Source organism: Gopherus evgoodei, unplaced genomic scaffold (genome assembly GCF_007399415.2).
Source record: "Gopherus evgoodei ecotype Sinaloan lineage unplaced genomic scaffold, rGopEvg1_v1.p scaffold_47_arrow_ctg1, whole genome shotgun sequence".
Taxonomy (NCBI): Eukaryota; Metazoa; Chordata; order Testudines; family Testudinidae; genus Gopherus; species Gopherus evgoodei.
The window spans coordinates 1624527-1646719 of record NW_022060068.1 but is presented as its reverse complement, the minus strand read 5'-3'; the positions used below and the strand labels follow the sequence as shown (position 1 = coordinate 1646719).

General features: G+C 66.7%; 1 protein-coding gene across 1 annotated transcript; it reads left to right on the top strand.

The window, feature by feature from the left end:
• The first annotated feature begins 1608 nt into the window (after positions 1 to 1608).
• Positions 1609 to 17605, top strand: LOC115642903 (zinc finger protein 773-like). The gene is made up of 7 exons (XM_030546554.1): positions 1609 to 1971; positions 2696 to 2822; positions 3896 to 3994; positions 8012 to 8169; positions 8627 to 8747; positions 9714 to 9812; positions 15307 to 17605. Exons 1-7 carry the CDS (start codon positions 1609 to 1611, stop codon positions 16506 to 16508), a joined length of 2169 nt encoding a protein of 722 aa, XP_030402414.1. The 3' UTR covers positions 16509 to 17605.
• Positions 17606 to 22193: the final 4588 nt, after the last annotated feature.

Sequence of the window (22193 nt, the reverse complement as noted above, 5' to 3'; positions counted from 1 at the left end):
TGCAGCCCACGGACTGGACCGGACCGGACTGCAGCTCCCAGCGTGCAGCGAGCGCGAGCGGGGCCGCAGCCCACAGACCGGACTGGACCGGACTGCAGGTCCCGGCATGCACCGAGCGCGAGCGGGGCCGCAACCCACAGACCGGACCGGACTGCAGCTCCCGACATGCACCAAGCGTGAGCGGGGCCGCAGCCCACAGACCGGACCGGACTGCAGCTCCCGACATGCACCGAGCGCGAGCGGGGCTGCAGCCCACAGACCGGACCGGACTGCAGCTCCCAGCATGCACCGAGCGCGAGCGGGGCCGCAACCCACAGACCAGACCGGACCGGACTGCAGCTCCCGGCAAGCACTGAGCGCGAGCGGGGCTGCAGCCACAGACTGGACTGGGCCGGACTACAACGCCCGGCAGGCACCGAGCGCGAGCGGGGCCGCAGCCCACGGACCGGACCAGACCGGACTGCAGCTCCCGGCATGCACCGAGCGCGAGTGGGGTGCAGCCCACAGACCAGACTGGACCGGACTACAATCCCAGCATGCACCAAGCGCGAGCGGGGCCGCAACCCACGGACCGGACCGGACCGCAGCTCCCGGCATGCACCGAGCGCGAGCGGGGCCGCAGCCCACGGACCGGACCGGACCGGACCGGACTGCAGCTCCCGGCATGCACCGAGCGCGAGCAGGATCGCAACCCACGGACCGGACCGGACCGGACCGGACCGGACCGGACTGCAGCTTCCGGCATGCACCGAGCGCGAGCGGGGCCGCAGCCCACGGACCGGACCGGGCCGGACTGCAGCTCCCGGCATGCACCAAGCGCGAGCGGGGACGCAGCCACAGACTGGACCGGGCCGGACTACAACGCCCGGCAGGCACCGAGCGCGAGCGGGGCCGCAGCCCACGGACCGGACCGGGCCAGACTGCAGCTCCCGGCATGCACCGAGCGCGAGCGGGGCTGCAGCCTACGGACCGGACCGGACTGCAGCTCCCGGCATGCACCGAGCGCGAGCGGGGCTGCAGCCCACAGACCGGACCGGACTGCAGCTCCCGGCATGCACCGAGCGCGAGCGGGGCTGCAGCCCACAGACCGGACCGGACTACAACTCCCGGCATGCACCGAGCGCGAGCGGGGCCGCAGCCCACAGACCGGACCGGACCGGACCGGACTACAACTCCCGGCATGCACCGAGCGCGAGCGGGGCCGCAGCCCACAGACCGGACGGGACTACAGCTCCCGGCATGCACCGAGCGCGAGCGGGGCCGCAGCCCACAGACCGGACTACAACTCCCGTCATGCACCGAGCGCGAGCGGGGCCGCAGCCCACGGACCGGACCGGACCGGACTACAACTCCCGGCATGCACCGAGCACGAGCGGGGCTGCAGCCCACAGACCGGACCGGACGGGACTACAACTCCCGGCATGCACCGAGCGCGAGCGGGGCCGCAGCCCACAGACCGGACTACAACTCCCGGCATGCACCGAGCACGAGCGGGGCTGGAACCCACAGACCAGACCGGACCGGACCGGACTACAACTCCCGTCATGCACCGAGCGCGAGCGGGGCCGCAGCCCACGGACCGGACCGGACCGGACTACAACTCCCGGCATGCACCGAGCACGAGCGGGGCCGCAGCCCACAGACCGGACTACAACTCCCGGCATGCACCGAGCACGAGCGGGGCTGGAACCCACAGACCAGACCGGACCGGACCGGACTACAACTCCCGTCATGCACCGAGCACGAGCGGGGCCGCAGCCCACGGACCGGACCGGACCGGACTACAACTCCCGGCATGCACCGAGCGCGAGCGGGGCTGCTCCGCCCTGTTCTCGGGGCGCCCCGGACCCTGCGCTGCGCTCCCGGGCGGCTCCGTCCCCAGCTCGCCGCGCACCGTCCCGCACGGGGCCGCCGGAGCCAGCCGCGTCCCAGCGCCCGGCCGGGGCTATGGCTGCGGGGCTCCGCGCCCGGGTAGGACGCTGGCGCCTGGGGGGAATCTGGCTCCTCGGAGCAGCCGCAGCCCGGGGAGGGACCCGCCGCGCCCCCGCAGATCCGCTCCCGGGCCGGGAGCTGCTGGGCAGCCCGAGCCCGAGCAGAGCCGCTTCGCGGGATCCCCCCCCCGGGTGCTGCGTGTCCCGGGCTGTGCGGGGATCGGGGCCCCCCGGGGCCGGGCCTTCCCCCGAGAGCTCGGTACAGATGTACCTTGAGCCCCAAGGTGCGGGGTGCGCGAAGGCAGCCGGGCCCGGCAGTGTCGGGGGCCGGGCCGGGCTGGGCTGTACCGGGGGCTGCGCAGTGCCAGGGGCCCGGGCCGGGCAGTGTCGGGGGCCGGGCTGCGCAGGACTGGGCTGTACCGGGGGCTGCGCAGTGCACCAGCCCTTCCCCTCCCGCAGCTCCTCTCTGGCCACCTCTCCCAGGCCCTGCCCAGCCCCGTGGAGCCTGGGGGGCGTGAGTGGGGAATGGGGTAAGAGCTTTTTCCTCTCTAGGGAGCAGCTGGCCCCAGGGTGGGGGGAATGGCTGGCTCCGGGGTGCAGGGGATGGGGCCTTTTCCCCCTAATGGTCCTGGGTCCCGGGGGCCTCCGTGGCTAGAGACCACAAATCGCTGCTGTCTGATGAGTGGAGTCAGTACTCTCAGTCCCTCAGAGATTTAGATCCCGTTGGAGCCGGCGGTGCTGAACGAGGCCGCGTGTTGTTGCAGGTGCCGGTGGCGTTCGAGGACATCGCAGTCTATTTCTCCCCGGACGAGTGGGCGGCCTTAGCGGAATGGCAGAGGAACCTGTACTGGGACGTGATGAAGGAGAATTACGCGCTGGTGGCCTCGCTGGGTGAGGATCCCTCTCTTTGCAGCTGCACACATGAAAATACCTGACTCGAAGAGACCAGCCCCAACGTCACAGAGCCCAGCAGCGACGCCGTTCCCCTGGGATCCCCGGTGATGCTGTCCCTGCCAGGCCAGGGCGAGGAGCACTGAGGGAGGGGTTTTCCGTGGACGCTTAGGGGGTGTCCTCCCTGAGAGAGGCAATCATGGGGGCTAGTCAGCGGGGAAGCTGTTCTCTAGGCTGGTGCAGGACTGGCCCGGGCCTTGTCCTGGCAGAGCCCAGATTGGGGGCCATGGGGACAGTGCTAACCCAGCCAAGCCGTGTGCTGGGGTAATGGGGTTCCGCCGGGGCATGGTCCAGAATCGCCAGCGCCAGGAATTCCGAAACCACCAGGCAGACCCCAGAAATCATGAGATTGGCCTGAAAATGGGGAGATTTTTGTCAAAGCTCCGTGCAGGGTGGGTTTGTCCTAACCCATGATGTTTTCAGCTCCTCTCCTCTGCCAAGCGTGCAGGAGAACGTCGGGTTTCACGCTAAGGTCATGTGTTGACAGCGCTGGGCGGCTGGGCCTGGTAATCTCCCAAACAGGCCTCGGAGCCCCATGTTTGTTCCTGTGCCGTAGGGCTGAGGGCCTAGGAGCTGCTTTTGGCAGCATGCTAAGTGAGCCAGGGTAGTTCTGGCTGAGCAGGGGCCAGTTCTCCTCCCTGAACAAGCAGGGCGAGGTCCCAGCTCTGCTGCTGCTGTCGGGCAGAGCTGGTGTGCAGTGCCCGGGCAGGCTCAGCCTGGGGCACAGGGCAAGGTGCCAGGGAGATACGGGAACAAGCACACAAGAAGGGGTTCCCAGGGCAGGAGAGAGCAAGGCTGCCGTGAATGGCCCCAGGGCTTGCGGAGCAAGAGAAATGGTGCCCCGCTGTTGTCACAGAGATCCTTGGAGCCTCACAGGGCCGGTCTGGGGCTGCCAGGCAGCCTGTTCCGTAGGATGGAAGGGGACGCTTGTCATACCATGTCCCCGTGTGGTCCACGTCCCAGCACTCGGTGGCCACAGGAGACCCAGCTTGTGATTCTCTTCCCCCAAACAGGCTCTGCGGGCGCCACAGTGGAGATCACCTGGAAGGCGGATAAAGTCGGGGCTCCCCAGGGGAAGAGTGGGGGAGGAACCCCCCAGCCCTCCAGCCTGGGTGAGTGATACCGAACTCCCCCCTGAGTTGCTCTGCTGTGGAGTGGGGAGGCCTGCAGCGCAAACCCCGCTGATAGCTCCCCGGTGTGTCAGGCTCTGTGCTGGCGAGGAGTCGGGCACTCGAGCCGCTCGGATGCTCTGTGTGAGCCGGGTCGCTGGGAGTTCGCAGACACCGCCCCAGCCCTGCCCCTGCGGGGTCTCGGGGAACGTGTGCTCTAGGTCAGGTGTTCTGTGTGCACTGCAAACATGCTAGGTTCAGTGCCCTGTTCATCTGGGCCAGCCCGCCGGGGCTGAGGCTAGAGTGGGGAGGGCACCTCCCAGGGGAGATGGGTGTGTGCCATTCGGTCACAGCCTGGCTGTCCCGGGGGACCCAGCCAGGCCTGAAGCGCTGTTCCCAGCTCCCCAGGCCGCTCCCCTCGGCCAGGGCCACCGGCCCAGATCTCTGCATTCTCAGGGCCAGCTACAGCAAAGCTGCCTGTGATCCCTCCATGGGACGTCAGTAGTGGTGCAGGCTGAGGAGACAAAGCCCTGGGACCCTGTGGTCTGCGCTGGCTGGGCACCCCTAGGAGCTGCCTGGTCGGGGACCTGGTGAGCTCAGAGGTGCGTGTTCTCTGGCTGGGCAGAGGTTCACGCCGATGTCCCCGGCTCACCAGCAGCTGGATTTCAGCCCAGCAGGAGAGTTTCACTCGGGGGCCCTCCAGCGGCTTCTGGTTTGTCTCTGCTCAGCGGGCGAGACGTTACTGGCGTGGCCGGCCTGTCGGGTGACTGCACGTGGGCTGGGAGCTAAGCCCACCCCCCCTTACAGGACCTCGCCTTGTCCAAGGCTGGGTCACTGCTGCTCTGTGGGAGGAGTGAGTCCTGGCAGCTAAGCGAGCAGCCCTGCAACGGCTGCGGGTTTGCCTCACCTCAGTTCCCTGTGACAGCCGCTTGGTTAGGTCTGGCCCTTGTGTGACCTGTGGATTAACATACTAGCCAGGCCTGGATCAGCACACAGCTCCTCCAGCGCCCCTCACTCCCGACCTGCAGGCCCCTGATATCCCAGCCCTGGGCTCCCTCCTCCCCCCACAGCTCCTCCAGCGCCCCTCACTCCCGACCTGCAGGCCCCTGATATCCCAGCCCTGGGCTCCGTCCTCCTCCCACAGCTCCTCCAGCGCCCCTCACTCCCGACCTGCAGGCCCCTGATATCCCAGCCCTGGGCTTCGTCCTCCCCCCACAGCTCCTCCAGCGCCCCTCACTCCCGACCTGCCGGCCCCTGATATCCCAGCCCTGGGCTCCCTCCTCCCCCCACAGCTCCTCCAGCGCCCCTCACTCCCGACCTGCAGGCCCCTGATATCCCAGCCCTGGGCTCCCTCTTCCCTCACAGCTCCACCAGCGCCCCTCACTCCCGACCTGCAGGCCCCTGATATCCCAGCCCTGGGCTTCGTCCTCCCCCCACAGCTCCTCCAGCGCCCCTCACTCCCGACCTGCAGGCCCCTGATATCCCAGCCCTGGGCTCCCTCCTCGCTCACAGCTCCACCAGCGCCCCTCACTCCCGACCTGCAGGCCCCTGATATCCCAGCCCTGGGCTCCCTCCTCCCCCCACAGCTCCACCAGCGCCCCTCACTCCCGACCTGCAGGCCCCTGATATCCCAGCCCTGGGCTCCCTCCTCCCCCCACAGCTCCACCAGCGCCCCTCACTCCCGACCTGCAGGCCCCTGATATCCCAGCCCTGGGCTTCGTCCTCCCCCCACAGCTCCTCCAGCGCCCCTCACTCCCGACCTGCAGGCCCCTGATATCCCAGCCCTGGGCTCCCTCCTCCCCCCACAGCTCCACCAGCGCCCCTCACTCCCGACCTGCAGGCCCCTGATATCCCAGCCCTGGGCTTCGTCCTCCCCCCACAGCTCCTCCAGCGCCCCTCACTCCCGACCTGCAGGCCCCTGATATCCCAGCCCTGGGCTTCGTCCTCCCCCCACAGCTCCTCCAGCGCCCCTCACTCCCGACCTGCTGGTCCCTGATATCCCAGCCCTGGACTCCCTCCTCCCCCCACAGCTCCACCAGCGCCCCTCACTCCCGACCTGCAGGCCCCTGATATCCCAGCCCTGGGCTCCCTCCTCCCCCACAGCTCCTCCAGCGCCCCTCACTCCCGACCTGCAGGCCCCTGATATCCCAGCCCTGGGCTCCCTCCTCCCCCACAGCTCCACCAGCGCCCCTCACTCCCGACCTGCAGGCCCCTGATATCCCAGCCCTGGGCTTCGTCCTCCCCCCACAGCTCCACCAGCGCCCCTCACTCCCGACCTGCAGGCCCCTGATATCCCAGCCCTGGGCTCCCTCCTCCCCCCACAGCTCCTCCAGCGCCCCTCACTCCCGACCTGCAGGCCCCTGATATCCCAGCCCTGGGCTCCCTCCTCCCCCCACAGCTCCTCCAGCGCCCCTCACTCCCGACCTGCAGGCCCCTGATATCCCAGCCCTGGGCTCCCTCCTCCCCCACAGCTCCACCAGCGCCCCTCACTCCCGACCTGCAGGCCCCTGATATCCCAGCCCTGGGCTCCCTCCTCCCCCCACAGCTCCACCAGCGCCCCTCACTCCCGACCTGCAGGTCCCTGATATCCCAGCCCTGGGCTCCCTCCTCCCCCACAGCTCCACCAGCGCCCCTCACTCCCGACCTGCTGGTCCCTGATATCCCAGCCCTGGGCTCCCTCCTCCCCCCACAGCTCCTCCAGCGCCCCTCACTCCCGACCTGCAGGCCCCTGATATCCCAGCCCTGGGCTCCCTCCTCCCCCCACAACTCCACCAGCGCCCCTCACTCCCGACCTGCAGGTCCCTGATATCCCAGCCCTGGGCTCCCTCCTCCCCCACAGCTCCTCCAGCGCCCCTCACTCCCGACCTGCTGGTCCCTGATATCCCAGCCCTGGGCTCCCTCCTCCCCCCACAGCTCCTCCAGCGCCCCTCACTCCCGACCTGCAGGCCCCTGATATCCCAGCCCTGGGCTCCCTCCTCCCCCCACAGCTCCACCAGCGCCCATCACTCCCGACCTGCAGGCCCCTGATATCCCAGCCCTGGGCTCCCTCCTCCCCCCACAGCTCCTCCAGCGCCCCTCACTCCCGACCTGCAGGTCCCTGATATCCCAGCCCTGGGCTTCGTCCTCCCCCCCACAGCTCCACCAGCGCCCCTCACTCCCGACCTTCAGGCCCCTGATATCCCAGCCCTGGGCTCCCTCCTCCCCCAACAGCTCCTCCAGCGCCCCTCACTCCCGACCTGCAGGTCCCTGATATCCCAGCCCTGGGCTCCCTCCTCCCCCCACAACTCCACCAGCGCCCCTCACTCCCGACCTGCTGGTCCCTGATATCCCAGCCCTGGGCTCCCTCCTCCCCCCACAGCTCCACCAGCGCCCCTCACTCCCGACCTGCAGGCCCCTGATATCCCAGCCCTGGGCTCCCTCCTCCCCCCACAGCTCCTCCAGCGCCCCTCACTCCCGACCTGCAGGCCCCTGATATCCCAGCCCTGGGCTCCCTCCTCCCCCCACAGCTCCTCCAGCGCCCCTCACTCCCGACCTGCAGGTCCCTGATATCCCAGCCCTGGGCTCCCTCCTCCCTCACAGCTCTGCCGACACCTCCCAATCCTCATCCACAGCCCCCTTCTAGCCCAGCCCTGGGCTCCCCCCCAGCTCTGCTGGTGCCTCTGACCCACAGCCCCCTTCTAGCCCAGCCCTGGGCTTCCCCCAAGCTCTGCAGACACCCCTCTCTCCCGACCCCAGCCCCTATTCCAGGCTTGGTATCCCTCAGCCCCGGCCTGGGGTTCCCTGTTCGGTTGCTGGCTGTGGGAGGGCTTTTCGCACCCTTCAGCAATGGGACAGTTGTTCACCTGGGGAGCCCAGACTCTGCAGCCCGTTACCATGTGGCATGAGGTGGGCTGGGTGCCCCTGGCCCTTCCCCATCCTCTGCGAGTGGTGTCACCACGCAGAGAGCTCGCGCCTTCGCTCCATCGAGGTGGCCTCTCCCGCATGCTCAGATAACGCGGTGCCATTCTCTGCCCCATGCAGACTCCACCGCCGCCCGGTCGGATGGTTGGGTTGCAGCGAGTCACCGAGCTGGGCCGTGCACCTGGGATGGTCGGTTTGTCTGGGCTCCTCCGTTCTCCAGGGTCCTCCTGCACCAGGGACAGGTGTGCGAGACACAGAGCTACCTGCAGCCGGCACAGGTAGGGAGCAGGGGGTGGGGGCCTGGGACAGATGTACCAGGACTGGACGGTGCTTCCGGCAGTGCCCTGGGCTGATGGCTCCTAGGGCTCCCCCACCCTATCGCCTTGGAAACGCAGGCAGAGCCAAGTTCCAGGCTGCTGTCTGGCTGCCTCGGTTCCCCATCCCAGCAGCTGGCTCATTCTGCCATGCAGGGCAGCCAGTCGCAATACTCGGCCTTCCCTGGCCAGGGGACCTGCTGTCGGCTTGAGTGCTGGGGAGGAAGAGGCCAGTGCCATGAAACCGTCTGGCTCCAGCGCCCCTGCACTGCTCCCATGGCTGCCCTCCTTCCCGGGGCCACCTCCAAGATGGGAGATGGGGAACGGAGCCGGGCCCTCCTGGCTGCCTCCCTCGGTGGGTGGTGACTGTTGAGGGCCTGGGTGCGGCTATTCAGGACTGTGGGGGCGGTTTGTGCTGCAGGTGGCGTTCGAGGACGTGGTGGTCCGATTCTCCCCAGCGGAGTGGGCAGCATTAGCCGAATGGCAGAGGGAGCTGTACTGGGCCGTGATGAGGGAGAATTTCGAGCTGGTGGCCTCGCTGGGTGAGGCTCCCTGTCCATCTCTTCAGCAGTAGCACAAATACTCAGTTAACCCCTGTCCTGCCCCCAACCCCAAACTCCTGGCAGGGGGCCCGTGACTGAGCAAAGGGCCCTGCTGCCCACCGCTGGGACAGCCAGTCCTGCCCTCCCACCCCATGCAGGGCACCACTCCAAGCCCCCCCGGCCAGCGCCTCATCTCTGGCTGGGTCTGGCCACCTGCAGCGCTCCCTCATGGAGTCCGGCTCACCTGGCCTGGCCTCCCCGCTTGGCGACCAGCGCCGTCCATAGGCCCCAGGATCCATGACCAGGTTGTAAGGTTCTGCCCTGACAGAGACAGAGACAGCAACCTCCTCCCCTGCGTTTCTTGGGCGTTCCCCACTGGAAGTGACCAACCTATGGGCCAGGCATGTCTTGTCACGGTTCCCGGGGGGGGCCCAGGGAACTCCTGTGCCCGGTTGCTAAATGCCAGGTAATGCCTGTTCCACCCTCCGTAGTGGCCTGAGTGTGGGGACGGAGCCGGGACCTTGGTTCACCAGCTCTGTCGTTCCGGTGCCTCTGGGGGTTATGTTGGTGCCCATCGGTTTGCTCCTGGGTGTTAGCTGCACCGGGGTGGGCTGGCCTGGGAGCAGCCCTAGAGAAACGTACGCTCCGTGAGCTAGGGCTCCAAGCAGCTCGGGGGGCTGCGGGGGTCGATGCCCGGGTCCCAGACTGCACCTCTAGCCAAACCCCCAGCTGTCCATGGGCCCTGTGTCCTCAGAGCCCCAGGACCTCGGCTCCCAGAGAGACCCAGGCACTGGCTCTGCTGCCCCGGGGTAGCTGGGGGCTGTAGTGAGCCCTGCAGGTGTGATCCTGCCCTGGCTCCATCTTGCCAGTACACGGGCTGAGAGGCCGTTTCCGAATGTCCTGCTCTGCGTGTCTGAGCATGACAAGTCTCGACGCCCCTCATGCCTGTGACTCCTCCACGCGCAGGCTCTGCAGCCCCCAAGCCAGAGAGCAGCTGTGAAATGGAGCGAGACGAAGAGCCCCAGCTGGGGCAGGAGAGAGCCATTCCTGAGGCCCCCAGCATGGGTGAGTGATGCCAGGGGCTCGGCTCAGGGGAGGCTGGGAGGGGCTGGGGGTGGACGTGGGGTACGAGAATGGTCCTGTTTCTCGGTAGGGTGGGCTTTGAGCTCCCAGGCCTGCTCCTGGCACGTGTCGTCCTGTCCTCCGCTGACTGTATTTCCTCTGTGCGGCTGCCTTCCGTCTCGTGGTGGCTGCAGCTCCGTCCTGCCAGGGCACGGGCTGCCTCTGGGGGCCCCCCCTTGCCAGATTCTGTCCCTTCTCCCCCCTGAGGTCCATAAATTCACCCCTTACACGGAGCCACAGCCCAGCCCTGGCTGCTTCCTCCGCCCCCGCCCGCCCGCCCCTGTGCCCTGCCGGTATCCCTCGTGACCCTGCCCTGGTTCTTGTGCAGAACATTTGAACCTCCATCTTCAGTAATTCCCCCCTGCCCTGCCCCACTCCCTCAGTGCCGCCCCCCGCCCTCATCCCCTGCCCTCCCGTCCCGCCCCCTCAGCGCCGCCCCACTGCCCTCCTGTCCCGCTCCCACCCCCCTCTCAGCGCCACCCCCCTGCCCTGCCCCTTCAGCGCTGCCTCCCTGCCCTCCCACCCCACTCCTTAGCGCCACCCCCTGTCCTCCCGTCCTGCTGTCCTCCCACGCCACCCCTCTGCCCTGCTCCTTCCCTGCCCCCTCAGCACCACCCCTCTGCCCTGCTCCCTCAGCGTCGCCCCCGTCCCCTCCCTCAGCGCCGCCCCACTGCCCTCCTGTCCCGCTCCCATCCCCCTCTCAGCGCCGCCCCCCTGCCCTGCTCCCTCAGCACTGCCTCCCTGCCCTCCCACCCCACTCCTTAGCGCCACCCCCCAGTCCTCCCGCCCTGCTGCCCTCCCACGCCACCCCTCTGCCCTGCTCCTTCCCCGCCCCCTCAGCGCCATCCCCCCGCCTGCTCCCTCAGCGCTGCCTTCCTGCCCTCTCGTCCCGCTCCCTCAGCGCCGCCCCACTGCCCTCCTGTCCTGCTCCCACCCCCCCTCAGCGCCACCCCCCCTGCCCTGCTCCCTCAGCGCTGCCTCCCTGCCCTCCCACCCCACTCCTTAGCGCCACCCCCTGTCCTCCCGTCCTGCTGTCCTCCCACGCCACCCCTCTGCCCTGCTCCTTCCCTGCCCCCTCAGCACCACCCCTCTGCCCTGCTCCCTCAGCGTCGCCCCCCTGTCCTCTCCCTCAGCGCCGCCCCACTGCCCTCCTGTCCCGCTCCCATCCCCTCTCAGTGCCACCCCCCTGCCCTGCTCCCTCAGCACTGCCTCCCTGCCCTCCCACCCCACTCCTTAGCACCGCCCCCTGTCCTCCCATCCTGCTGCCCTCCCACTGCACTCCTGCCCCCCACCCTCAGCGCCACCCCCTGCCCTGCTCCCTGCCCTCCTGTCCCACTCCCTCAGTGCTGCCCCACTGCCCTCCTGTCCTGCTCCCACCCCCCTCCCTCAGCACTACCCCCTGCCCTCCCACCCCGCTCCCTCAGCGCCGCCCCTCATCCTGCTCCCTCTCCACCCCCTCAGCACCGCCCAGTGCTCCCATCCCCTGCCCTCCTGCCCTGCTCCCTCCCTGCCCCCTCAGCGCTGCCCCTCTGTCCTCATCCCCTGCCCTGCTCCCACCCCGCTCCCTCAGCGCCGCCCCGCATCCTGCTCCCACCCCGTTCCCTCAGCACCGCCCCTCATCCTGCTCCCTCCCCACCCCCTCAGCGCCGCCCACTGCCCTCATCCCCTGCCCTCCCACCCCGCTCCCTCAGCACCGCCCCTCATCCTGCTCCCTCCCTGCCCCCTCAGTGCCGCCCTCTGCCCTCATCCCCTGCCCTGCTCCCTCCCCACCCCCTCAGCGCCGCCCACTGCCCTCATCCCCTGCCCTCCCACCCCGCTCCCTCAGCGCCGCCCCGCATCCTGCTCCCTCCCCGCCCCCTCAACGCCGCCCAGTGCTCCCATCCCCTGCCCTCCTGCCCTGCTCCCTCCCTGCCCCCTCAGTGCCGCCCACTGCCCTCATCCCCTGCCCTCCCACCCCGCTCCCTCAGCGCCGCCCCGCATCCTGCTCCCTCCCCGCCCCCTCAACGCCGCCCACTGCTCCCATCCCCTGCCCTCCTGCCCTGCTCCCTCAGCGCCGCCCCTCATCCTGCTCCCTCCCTGCCCCCTCAGCACCGCCCCCCTGCCCTGCCCCTTCAGCGCTGCCTCCCTGCCCTCCCACCCCACTCCTTAGCGCCACCCCGTCCTCCCGTCCTGTTGTCCTCCCACGCCACCCCCCTGCCCTGCTCCTTCCCTGCCCCCTCAGCACCACCCCTCTGCCCTGCTCCCTCAGCGTCGCCCCCCTGTCCTCTCCCTCAGCGCCGCCCCACTGCCCTCCTGTCCCGCTCCCATCCCCCTCTCAGCGCCGCCCCCCTGCCCTGCTCCCTCAGCGCTGCCTCCCTGCCCTCCCACCCCACTCCTTAGTGCCGCCCCCCAGTCCTCCCGTCCTGCTGCCCTCCCACGCCACCCCCCTGCCCTGCGCCTTCCCCGCCCCCTCAGCACCACCCCTCTGCCCTGCTCCCTCAGCGTCGCCCCCCTGTCCTCTCCCTCAGCGCCATCCCCCCGCCCTGCTCCCTCAGCGCCGCCCCCTGCCCTCATCCCCTGCCCTCCCACCCCGCTCCCTCAGCGCTGCCCTTCATCCTGCTCCCTCCCTGCCCCCTCAGCGCCGCCCCCTGCCCTCATCCCCTGCCCTCCCACCCCGCTCCCTCCCTGCCCCCTCAGCGCCGCCCCCTGCCCTCATCCTCTGCCCTCCTGCCCTGCTCCCTCCCTGCCCCCTCAGCGCTGCCTCCCTGCCCTCCCATCCCACTCCTTAGCGCCGCCCCCCAATCCTCCCATCCTGCTGCCCTCCCACTGCACTCCTGCCCCCCTCCCTCAGCGCCACCCCCTGTCCTGCTCCCTGCCCTCATCCCCTGCCCTCCTGTCCCGCTCCCACCCCCCTCCCTCAGCACTACCCCCTGCCCTCCCACCCCGCTCCCTCAGCACTGCCCCTCATCCTGCTCCCTCCCCACCCCCTCAGTGCCGCCCTCTGCCCTCATCCCCTGCCCTCCCACCCCACTCCTTAGCGCCGCCCCCCAGTCCTCCCGTCCTGCTGCCCTCCCACTGCACTCCTGCCCCCCACCCTCAGCGCCACCCCCTGCCCTGCCCTCCTGTCCCACTCCCTCAGTGCTGCCCCACTGCCCTCCTGTCCCGCTCCCACCCCCCTCCCTCAGCACTACCCCCTGCCCTCCCACCCCGCTCCCTCAGCACCGCCCCTCATCCTGCTCCCTCCCCGCCCCCTCAACGCCGCCCACTGCCCTCATCCCCTGCCCTCCCACCCCGCTCCCTCAGCGCCGCCCCGCATCCTGCTCCCTCCCCGCCCCCTCAACACCGCCCACTGCTCCCATCCCCTGCCCTCCTGCCCTGCTCCCTCCCTGCCCCCTCAGCGCCGCCCACTGCCCTCATCCCCTGCCCTCCCACCCCGCTCCCTCAGCGCCGCCCCGCATCCTGCTCCCTCCCCACCCCCTCAACGCCGCCCACTGCTCCCATCCTCTGCCCTCCTGCCCTGCTCCCTCAGCGCCGCCCCTCATTCTGCTCCCTCCCCGCCCCCTCAACGCCGCCCACTACCCTCATCCCCTGCCCTCCCACCCCGCTCCCTCAGCGCCGCCCCGCATCCTGCTCCCTCCCCACCCCCTCAACGCCGCCCAGTGCTCCCATCCCCTGCCCTCCTGCCCTGCTCCCTCCCTGTCCCCTCAGCGCCGCCCACTGCTCCCATCCCCTGCCCTCCTGCCCTGCTCCCTCAGCGCCGCCCCTCATCCTGCTCCCTCCCTGCCCCCTCAGTGCCGCCCACTGCCCTCCCACTGCGCTCCTGCCTCCCTCTCTCAGCGCCACCCCCCCGCCCTGCTCCCTCAGCGCCGCCCCACTGCCCTCCTGTCCCGCTCCCACCCCCCCTCTCAGCGCCACCCCCCTGCCCTGGTCCCTCAGCACTGCCTCCCTGCCCTCCCACCCCACTCCTTAGCGCCACCCCCCAGTCCTCCCGCCCTGCTGCCCTCCCACGCCACCCCTCTGCCCTGCTCCTTCCCCGCCCCCTCAGCACCACCCCTCTGCCCTGCTCCCTCAGCGTCGCCCCCGTCCCCTCCCTCAGCGCCGCCCCACTGCCCTCCTGTCCCGCTCCCATCCCCCTCTCAGCGCCGCCCCCCTGCCCTGCTCCCTCAGCGCTGCCTCCCTGCCCTCCCACCCCACTCCTTAGCGCCACCCCCCAGTCCTCCCGCCCTGCTGCCCTCCCACGCCACCCCTCTGCCCTGCTCCTTCCCCGCCCCCTCAGCGCCATCCCCCCGCCTGCTCCCTCAGCGCTGCCTTCCTGCCCTCTCGTCCCGCTCCCTCAGCGCCGCCCCACTGCCCTCCTGTCCTGCTCCCACCCCCCCTCAGCGCCACCCCCCTGCCCTGCTCCCTCAGCGCCGCCCCCTTCCCTGCTCCCTGCCCTCATGTCCTGCTCCCTCAGCGCTGTCCTGCTGCCCTCCCACCCAGCTCTCTCCTCAGCGCCAACCCCCTGCCCTGCTCCCTGCCCTCCTGTCCCACTCCCTCAGTGCTGCCCCACTGCTCTCCTGTCCCGCTCCCACCCCCCTCCCTCAGCACTACCCCCTGCCCTCCCACCCCGCTCCCTCAGCACCGCCCCTCATCCTGCTCCCTCCCCACCCCCTCAGCGCCGCCCCCTGCCCTCATCCTCTGCCCTCCCACCCCGCTCCCTCAGCACCGCCCCTCATCCTGCCCCCTCAGCGCCGCCCCTCTGTCCTCCCACCGCACTCATCCCCTGCCCTCCCGTCCCGCTCCCTCAGCGTCGCCCCACTGCCCTCCTGTCCCGCTCCCACCCCCCTCTCAGTGCCACCCCCCTGCCCTGCTCCCTCAGCGCTGCCTCCCTGCCCTCCCACCCCACTCCTTAGCGCCGCCCCCCAGTCCTCCCGTCCTGCTGCCCTCCCACTGCACTCCTGCCCCCCACCCTCAGCGCCACCCCCTGCCCTGCTCCCTGCCCTCCTGTCCCACTCCCTCAGTGCTGCCCCACTGCCCTCCTGTCCCGCTCCCACTCCCCTCCCTCAGCACTACCCCCTGCCCTCCCACCCCGCTCCCTCAGCACCGCCCCTTATCCTGCTCCCTCCCCACCCCCTCATCCCCTGCCCTGCTCCCTCCCTGCCCCCTCAGCGCCGCCCCCTGCCCTCCCGCCCCACTCCCTCTCGTACTAGACTCTCTCCTTGGCTGTCCCGTTCCCTGAGACAGCGTCTGGGGCTGGGCTCGTTTCCCTGCGATACGGAGCTCCCCACGGCGGCCGCAGAGCGCACCTCATCGCTGCTGGCTGCACCGCTATGGCTGCTCTCTCTGACATCCCAGAGGGGAAATCTCTTCTGCCCTTTCTCCTCCAAGCTAAATTCCCCTTGATAAACTGCTGTGGATCCAGGCTCCTTCCCTCTCGGGGCGCTGGCGGTAATGGCTCGTCTCTCTTTTTGCCCAGCAGGTGATGGAATCTGGGCTGGAGCTGAGGAGAAGCTGTGGGGAGCCCAGAAATCCCTGGGAGGAGCAGCAGCCATCCCAGCACCCCAGGGGAAGGCGCCAAATACCTGCAAAGACTGCGGGCAAAGCTTCTCGGAGCGGGGCCTCCTTATCGTGCACGTGCTGAGGACCCATCTCAGGGAGCAAAACCTGCCCTGTGGGGAGTGCGGGAAGATGGTATCCGGCCGGGCCAGGCTGGCGGCACACCAGAGGGCCCACCTGCGGGAGCGGACGTTCACTTGCGTGGCCTGCATGTGCAACGTCGTCTACAGCAAGCACATGGTGGACCAGGTGCGCATGGAGCTGAGCGGAGGGAAGCCCTTCAAATGCACCAAATGCAGCGACAGGATCATCCTGATGGTGGAGCCACCGGCAAAGCGCGAGAGGGGCTCCTTCCCCTGCCCCTACTGCCCCGAGGTCTTCCCCTACGTCTACCTCCTGCAGCGCCACCAGCCGATGCATGCCAGGGAGGCGTTCTTCCTCTGCTGCAAGTGCGGCACGAGTCTGCAGCGGCGGAACACACTCGGCAAGTGGCGCCGCTCGGCCGTGAAGCCCACCTCCTGCGCCGAGTGCACCCGGAAGGAGCGTCGCAAGATCCCCGCGCCGGAGCAGCTATTCCCCTGCGCGCAGTGTGGGCGGCACTTCACCCGGCGCAGGTCCCTGGCCACCCACCGCCAGGTCCATGCCCGCCCGCTGCTGCACCCTTGTGCCCAGTGCAGCCAGCGCTTCGGCAGCATACGGGCACTGCTGGCGCACCAGCGGGCCCACGCGCCAGACAGGCCTTGCCGGGAGTGCGGCCAGGCCTTTGACTCCAGGGAGGCCTGGGACGCTCACCGGCTGGAGCACGAGCGGCAGAAGCCGTTCACGTGCACTGAGTGCGGGAAGGGCTTCACGCGCAAGGACAGATACACGATGCACCAGTGGTTGCATGCGGGCCCTGCGCCCCTCACCTGCCCCCAGTGTGGCCAGCACTTCCGCCTGCCGCGGCAGCTGGAACGGCACCAGCGTGTCCACCGGATGCCAAGAGAGGCCAGGCTCAGGACGAATGCACAGGCCTGCCCAGCCGGAGAGCTGAGCCCCACAGCTGGCCCTGCCGCCCCTTCCGCATGCGATCCTGGGCCAGGCGCCTCGCCGGCCTGGGCCATGGTGTCCCCACCTGAGAAGTAGGGGAAACGAGGCCACTCCCCGGTGGAAAGGACACGAGGCCTGGGCGGTGTCTGTGGCACTGTGTGTAGACGAGCATTAGAGAGTGGGGCGCTCACTGTGGAAGGGGCTCTGGGCAGCCTGCGTGAGTGGGCTCAGACGGCTTCCATGGCCTGGACGACGGGATGGGTCCCTCGACTGCCCTGTTCTGCCCATTCCCTCTGGGGAACCCAGCAGTGACCGCTGTCGGAAGCCAGGACCCTGAGCTGGCTGGACCGTTGGTCTGACCCCGTGTGGCTGTTTTAGTCTCAAATGAGCCCCTGGCGCCCAGCTCTGCCGTGCGGCCCGGGGACATGGTGAGAGCCCAGACAGCAGGGAAATAGCAATACCAGGCCGTTCTCCCTCCACCCTGTAGTAAACTCCCATCCGGCTGACTGATCTGCAAGGACTGGGCTGTGACAAGCGCTCGCAGAATGGGGCTCTGGGTCAGGCTCCGCAGCGTCTCGCTGGGGATCGCCAGCCACTAGGCTTCCGGGGCCATGTGCGGGCATCAAACCCCTCCTGGCGTCACAGGCCATGCCAGGGCGCGGGGAGCAGAACCTGCCTTGGGTGCTGGTGTGGGGAGAAGAGGCGGAAGCTGGGGCTCCTTAAGAAGCAGCATTGGGAGCAGGGGGCTGAACTCGCCATAGGTGCTGGGGAGCTGCGGGAGCAGGCCTGGCTGCTGGGGCACAGTGCTGCTGGTGAGGGCCCTACTCCAGTTCCCTGACCCTGCGGCCAAGGGACTTGCCATGGCCCACAGGGGGAGGGATCTGGATTCTCACCCTGAACCCAGCCCTGTGCTGCCTTAGCCCGGCTTCTCCCCACCAGCCCCGACGTGTCGCCCGCTGGCCTTGGGGCCGCAACTCCACCCCCTTCGCCCCATGCGGGCGTAGATGGGAAACCAGGGCTAAGGGGTGCCCGCAGCACCACTGGATGAGAAACAGTGGGAGCCTCTTGGCTCTTGTGGGTTGGGTGCCTATGGGGGTCTGTAGGGGTGTGTGACACTATTGATATAATCTGGGACCATACAGAACATGGTTGCAAGCAAGGTCCTGTAGTGACACCAAATCTTGTGTAAAGGGGGTCATATAAGGGGTCTAAGACCAGGTTCTGGGTTGCTGGTTATGATTATGCTCTCTGGGTGCATGTGTCATTTTGTAGTTGAAGTTATAAGTATTGGCTGTACCCTGTCTGTATTTCAAACTTATGCTGTGCTTCTGGGATACATCCCAGACAAGTTGGTGTTAGCTCTGTCTAGCTTGCGTGATGGCCCATTAAGGACCATCAGCTACACAATTGACCCAGGGAGAGAAGGCAGATACGCCGTGTAACTCAGCAAAGTATGCAGGGACTTGCCCATGTGACTCCAGACTCCATGTTGCTGTAATTTTCCACAGTAAGAACAAAGATGTGTTCTTACACCTGGAAGAGCCTATATAAGGCGGATGCCTCATCTCCATCTGGTCTTCAATCCTGCTTCTTACCTCTGGAGGGACTTTGATACAAACTGAAGCTCTGAACAAAGGACTGATGACCCATCCAAGTTGTGGATGTACTCCAGATATTTGATTTGAACCTGCAGTTTACTCCATCACTGCTACAAACCTGGACTAAGAACTTTGCCATTACTGTATGTAATTGATTTCATGTAACCAATTCTAGCTCTCATCTCTATCTTTTTACTTTTATGAATAAACTTTTAGATTCTAAAGGATTGGCAACAGCGTGATTTGTGGGTAAGATCTGATGTGTATATTGACCTGGGTCTGGGGCTTGGTCCTTTGGGATCGAGAGAACCTTTTTCTTTTACTGGGGTGTTGGTTTTCGTAACCATTCATCCCCAGGATGAGTGGCACTGGTGGTGATATTGGGAGACTGGAGCGTGTAAGGGAATTACTTGTGTGACTTTTGGTTAGCCAGTGGGGTGGGACCAAAGTCCTTTTTGTCTGGCTGGTTTGGTTTGCCTTAGAGGTGGAGAAACCCCTGCCCTGGGCTGTGGCTGCCCTGTTTAAGCGATTGGTCCTGAATTGGCACTCTCAGTTGGGTCCCGCCAGACCGCATCGTCATGGGGTTGTCACATTTACAAGCTCTCCTCAGATGTGTGGAGCGGAAAGGTTGGTTTTGAATGAAAGCTGAGATGACTCTGAGAGCACCTCAAGGGGCTGCACTCCAGTCACTGTCAAACCAAGTTCACATCCTTTTCTGCCCGGACCACAAGGCTGGGGGGAGGTGACAGGGCTCGGCTTTAATACGGTTTGTGACGCTGTCTCCCATGACCTCATAAGTGCACTAGAGAGAGAGGCGGCAGGAGCCTACGGGTGCATGACTGGTTGGAGACCCACTCCCAGAGTGTAGGTACCAGTGGTTCACAGTCACGCTGGAATCGCAGAGTGAGGGGGGTCCCACAGGGATCTCCCCTGGGTCCAGTTCTAGTCAATATGGTCACAAATGATTTGGCTACTGACAGAGAATGCTGTCACGGAGTCCCCGGGCGATGCTCTGGAACTGCTCCCCACCAAGCCAGGCAGGACTTTGGGGAGCCTCCTCTCCCTTGGAGCAGACTTGTTCAGGGCAAGAAGCTCACACGGCTTCACCTCCTGGGTCTCTCCTTGGAGCATTCAGCATCCTCTGCCCCTCCATGTGCTTCCCACAGCGAGTCCACCCCAGCGGGGTCCTGGGGAAGCCACGGGTTCTGCACCCCCACTTTGCAGTCAGACATGACTCTCAGCCAGCCAGTAAAACAGAGGTTTATTTGATGACAGGAACAGGGTCTAAAACAGAGCTTGTAGGTACAGAGAACTGGACCCCTCGGCCGGATCCATTCTGGGGGGCAGTGAGCCAGACCCCCAAGTCTGCCCTCCACCCTTGACCCCAACCAGCTCCAGACTAACAACCCCTCCCAGCCCCTCCTCTCTGTTCAGCCCCTTTCCCGGGCCAGGAGGTCACCTGATCCCTTTGTTTCCAACACCTTCAGCTGGCACCTTTGCAGAGGAGGGGCCCAGGCCATCAGCTGCTAGGAGACAGAGTGCCAGGCATTTAGGTGCACTGGCCCTTTGCTCTGCCAGATACTTAAGAACTGCCATGGGGACACTGAGGCACCAACACAGTATTCAGAGAAAACATTAAGAACTTTCCCAGTTCGTCACATCTCTCCCCCCTTCGAGACCGAACTGAGCGAGGTCACTTCAGCCAGTGACCTGGGGAAGTTCGAACCCACCAAGCTTCCCATGGATGCCCCAGCGTCTCTCCCATTCCTCGGTGTGAGTTACACCAGGACAGTCCAGTCTCACGCCCCCCCTTAGGTCGGGTGTGCTTGATGGCACTCGCAGGCCGCATGTGGGAAGGTTTATGCGGCTTGAATCCTTTTGCTATCCCCAGTACCCCTGGGGTTCAAACTGGGACGGGGTCTTCTCCCAGCACTCTGGTCTGTGATTCGGGCTCCCTTGGTTAAGAGCCCCCATCTTGGCCAGCTCTGGGCTTGGGCAGCCGCTTCCCAAGGGCAGTAAAATGGCTGGATCCCATCTAAAGCCAGCATGTCCCTGACCTCTCTCTCCAGGTTCTGGGCTGCTTTCCCAGTGATTTTGAATGGGGAACACCTGATGGGGAGATTGGCTCCCACCTCAGGGAAGAGATCCCCCAAGGGGTCTTTCCCCTTCTCCATCCAATCCTCCCTCTTCAGGTCCAGGGGTCCCCTCACTCTCCTCCCATCCAGCAGCTCGAACGGGAAGAACCCCGTGGATTCCTGGGGCACCACTAGCTGCCTCCCGATTCCCCCCAGTTCTACTTTGCCTTGGGGAGCCCATTCCCAGGACAGGAATCCCTTCTCCGGCAGGACTCTGTCCCTGCAGCCTTCCCAAGGGGGTTTGCAGCGCTGTTGCCAGCAAGTTCTCTCAGCTTCTCCAAGGAGGGATCCTTCTGCAGCTCGGTCTGGGATCCAGCAGCTGGGGCAGGGAGTGGGACCTGCTCCCTCTTGCTGGCTGGGCCTGGGGTCACAGCCCCCCTGAGCCCTGTCCCTGGTAGCTCCCTCCCTGCTGTGTAATCACTTCCCAGCAGCACGTCTGGACCAGGCAAACCTGTTTGGCAGCTGACCTGCCCTGCCCGGGTGTCCCCCCACTCAGCTGGGGTCTCAGCTCCCCCCGTGCTCAGCGCTGCCCTTGCTGTCCCAGTGGGGACAGGCAGCGAGCTCTCTGCTCTGGTCACAGCATCAGAGCCAGCGTGAGCCCCCTCTCCGGTGTGCAGGGGGGTGGGGAGCATCTCTCCCTCCCACTCAGCCCCAGGGGGCTGGTTACAGGTAGGCAGGTATCCTGAGCCCAGCAGCCCCTCCCCTCTGCCAGCTAGGTCATTTGCATTTTCACTGACCATTTCCATCCTAGCCAATTGGTTCCCTGGATTTGAATTCAAACCCTCGGCCGTTAGAGGAGCGGGGCCTGGAACCTGTCCCAAAGAGACACAGTCACCCCCCAACAGGGCTCCCAGCCGATATCTTGGAGAACCCCAAGTACCAGCCAGCCCGACCTCTCCTGGGTCTGCACAGGGATCTGGGCCATAGGCAGGGCGAGGGGCTTCACCCCAGGAAACTTCACCCAGGTCCCACAGCCCCTCAGCATCTGGGGCTGCACCACCACAGTTCTCTCTGTCCCAGGGTCTCGCCCCCGCAGGTGTGTTTCCCCACTGACCCCTGGGCAGCCCCCTATGTCTCTCTGCTCCACCATCACCAGTCCACGCTGCTGCTGCTTCTCCTGCAGCTTTTCCTTGGGCTCTTGCTCTCTCTCACAGTCCTCTCGCTCTCTCGGGCTCTGCTCCCATCCCATCCGTCTCCAATCTCCTGATGGGGAACCCAATCGTGAAGACCCTCGTCTGATTGGGGACCAGACTCCCGGGGATGCCTGGCTGATGCTCCAGCTGCTCTCAGATCCTCTTGTAGCCCCATCTGGGTCAGGAATCTGCTCCTCAGAGTGGTCCTCCTCCTCTGACTGCACGATTAACTGTGCCTTGGTGAATTTCCCCATGCGTAACCCTCTCTTTGTCCACAGGATCACAATGTCCTTCTTAAGGAGATGGTGATAGGCCATCACCTCACCATTCCCAAGTGGCTCTGGACTCACAGGCCTGTGTGCTCTTGGCTCCCCCATGGTTTCCAGGAAGAACCCCGGGTGTGCCAGCCCTTCTCGTGATCACCACCTCTTTGCCAGGGTCGAGCTGCAGACTCCTCCGCCCCTGGGACTGCTCCTGCAATTCCCAGGGGAACCCTGCTACTGCAAAAATCCTTCTCTCTCCCAGGGTCGAGCGGCAAGCTCCTCCGAGCCTGAGACTGCTCGCTGCAGTCCTCAGGGGGACCCAGTTACTCCAACAGTCCTTCTCGCTGGTCACACACTCCCAGAGGTTAACTGCCCCCTGAAACCGTCCCTCTCTGAGCCTTCAGCACACCTGATCCTCATTATCCCTCCTGTGTTTTACTGCTCCCCAGCCACTTACTGCAAGCAGCGCCATTCACGGGGTGCAGTACATCCCACCGCTACCACCAGTTGTCACAGAGTCCCCGGGCGATGCTCTGGAACTGCTCCCTACAAAGCCAGGCAGGACTTTGGGGAGCCTCCTCTCCCTTGGAGCAGACTTCTTCAGGGCAAGAAGCTCACACGGCTTCACCTCCTGGGTCTCTCCTTGGACCAT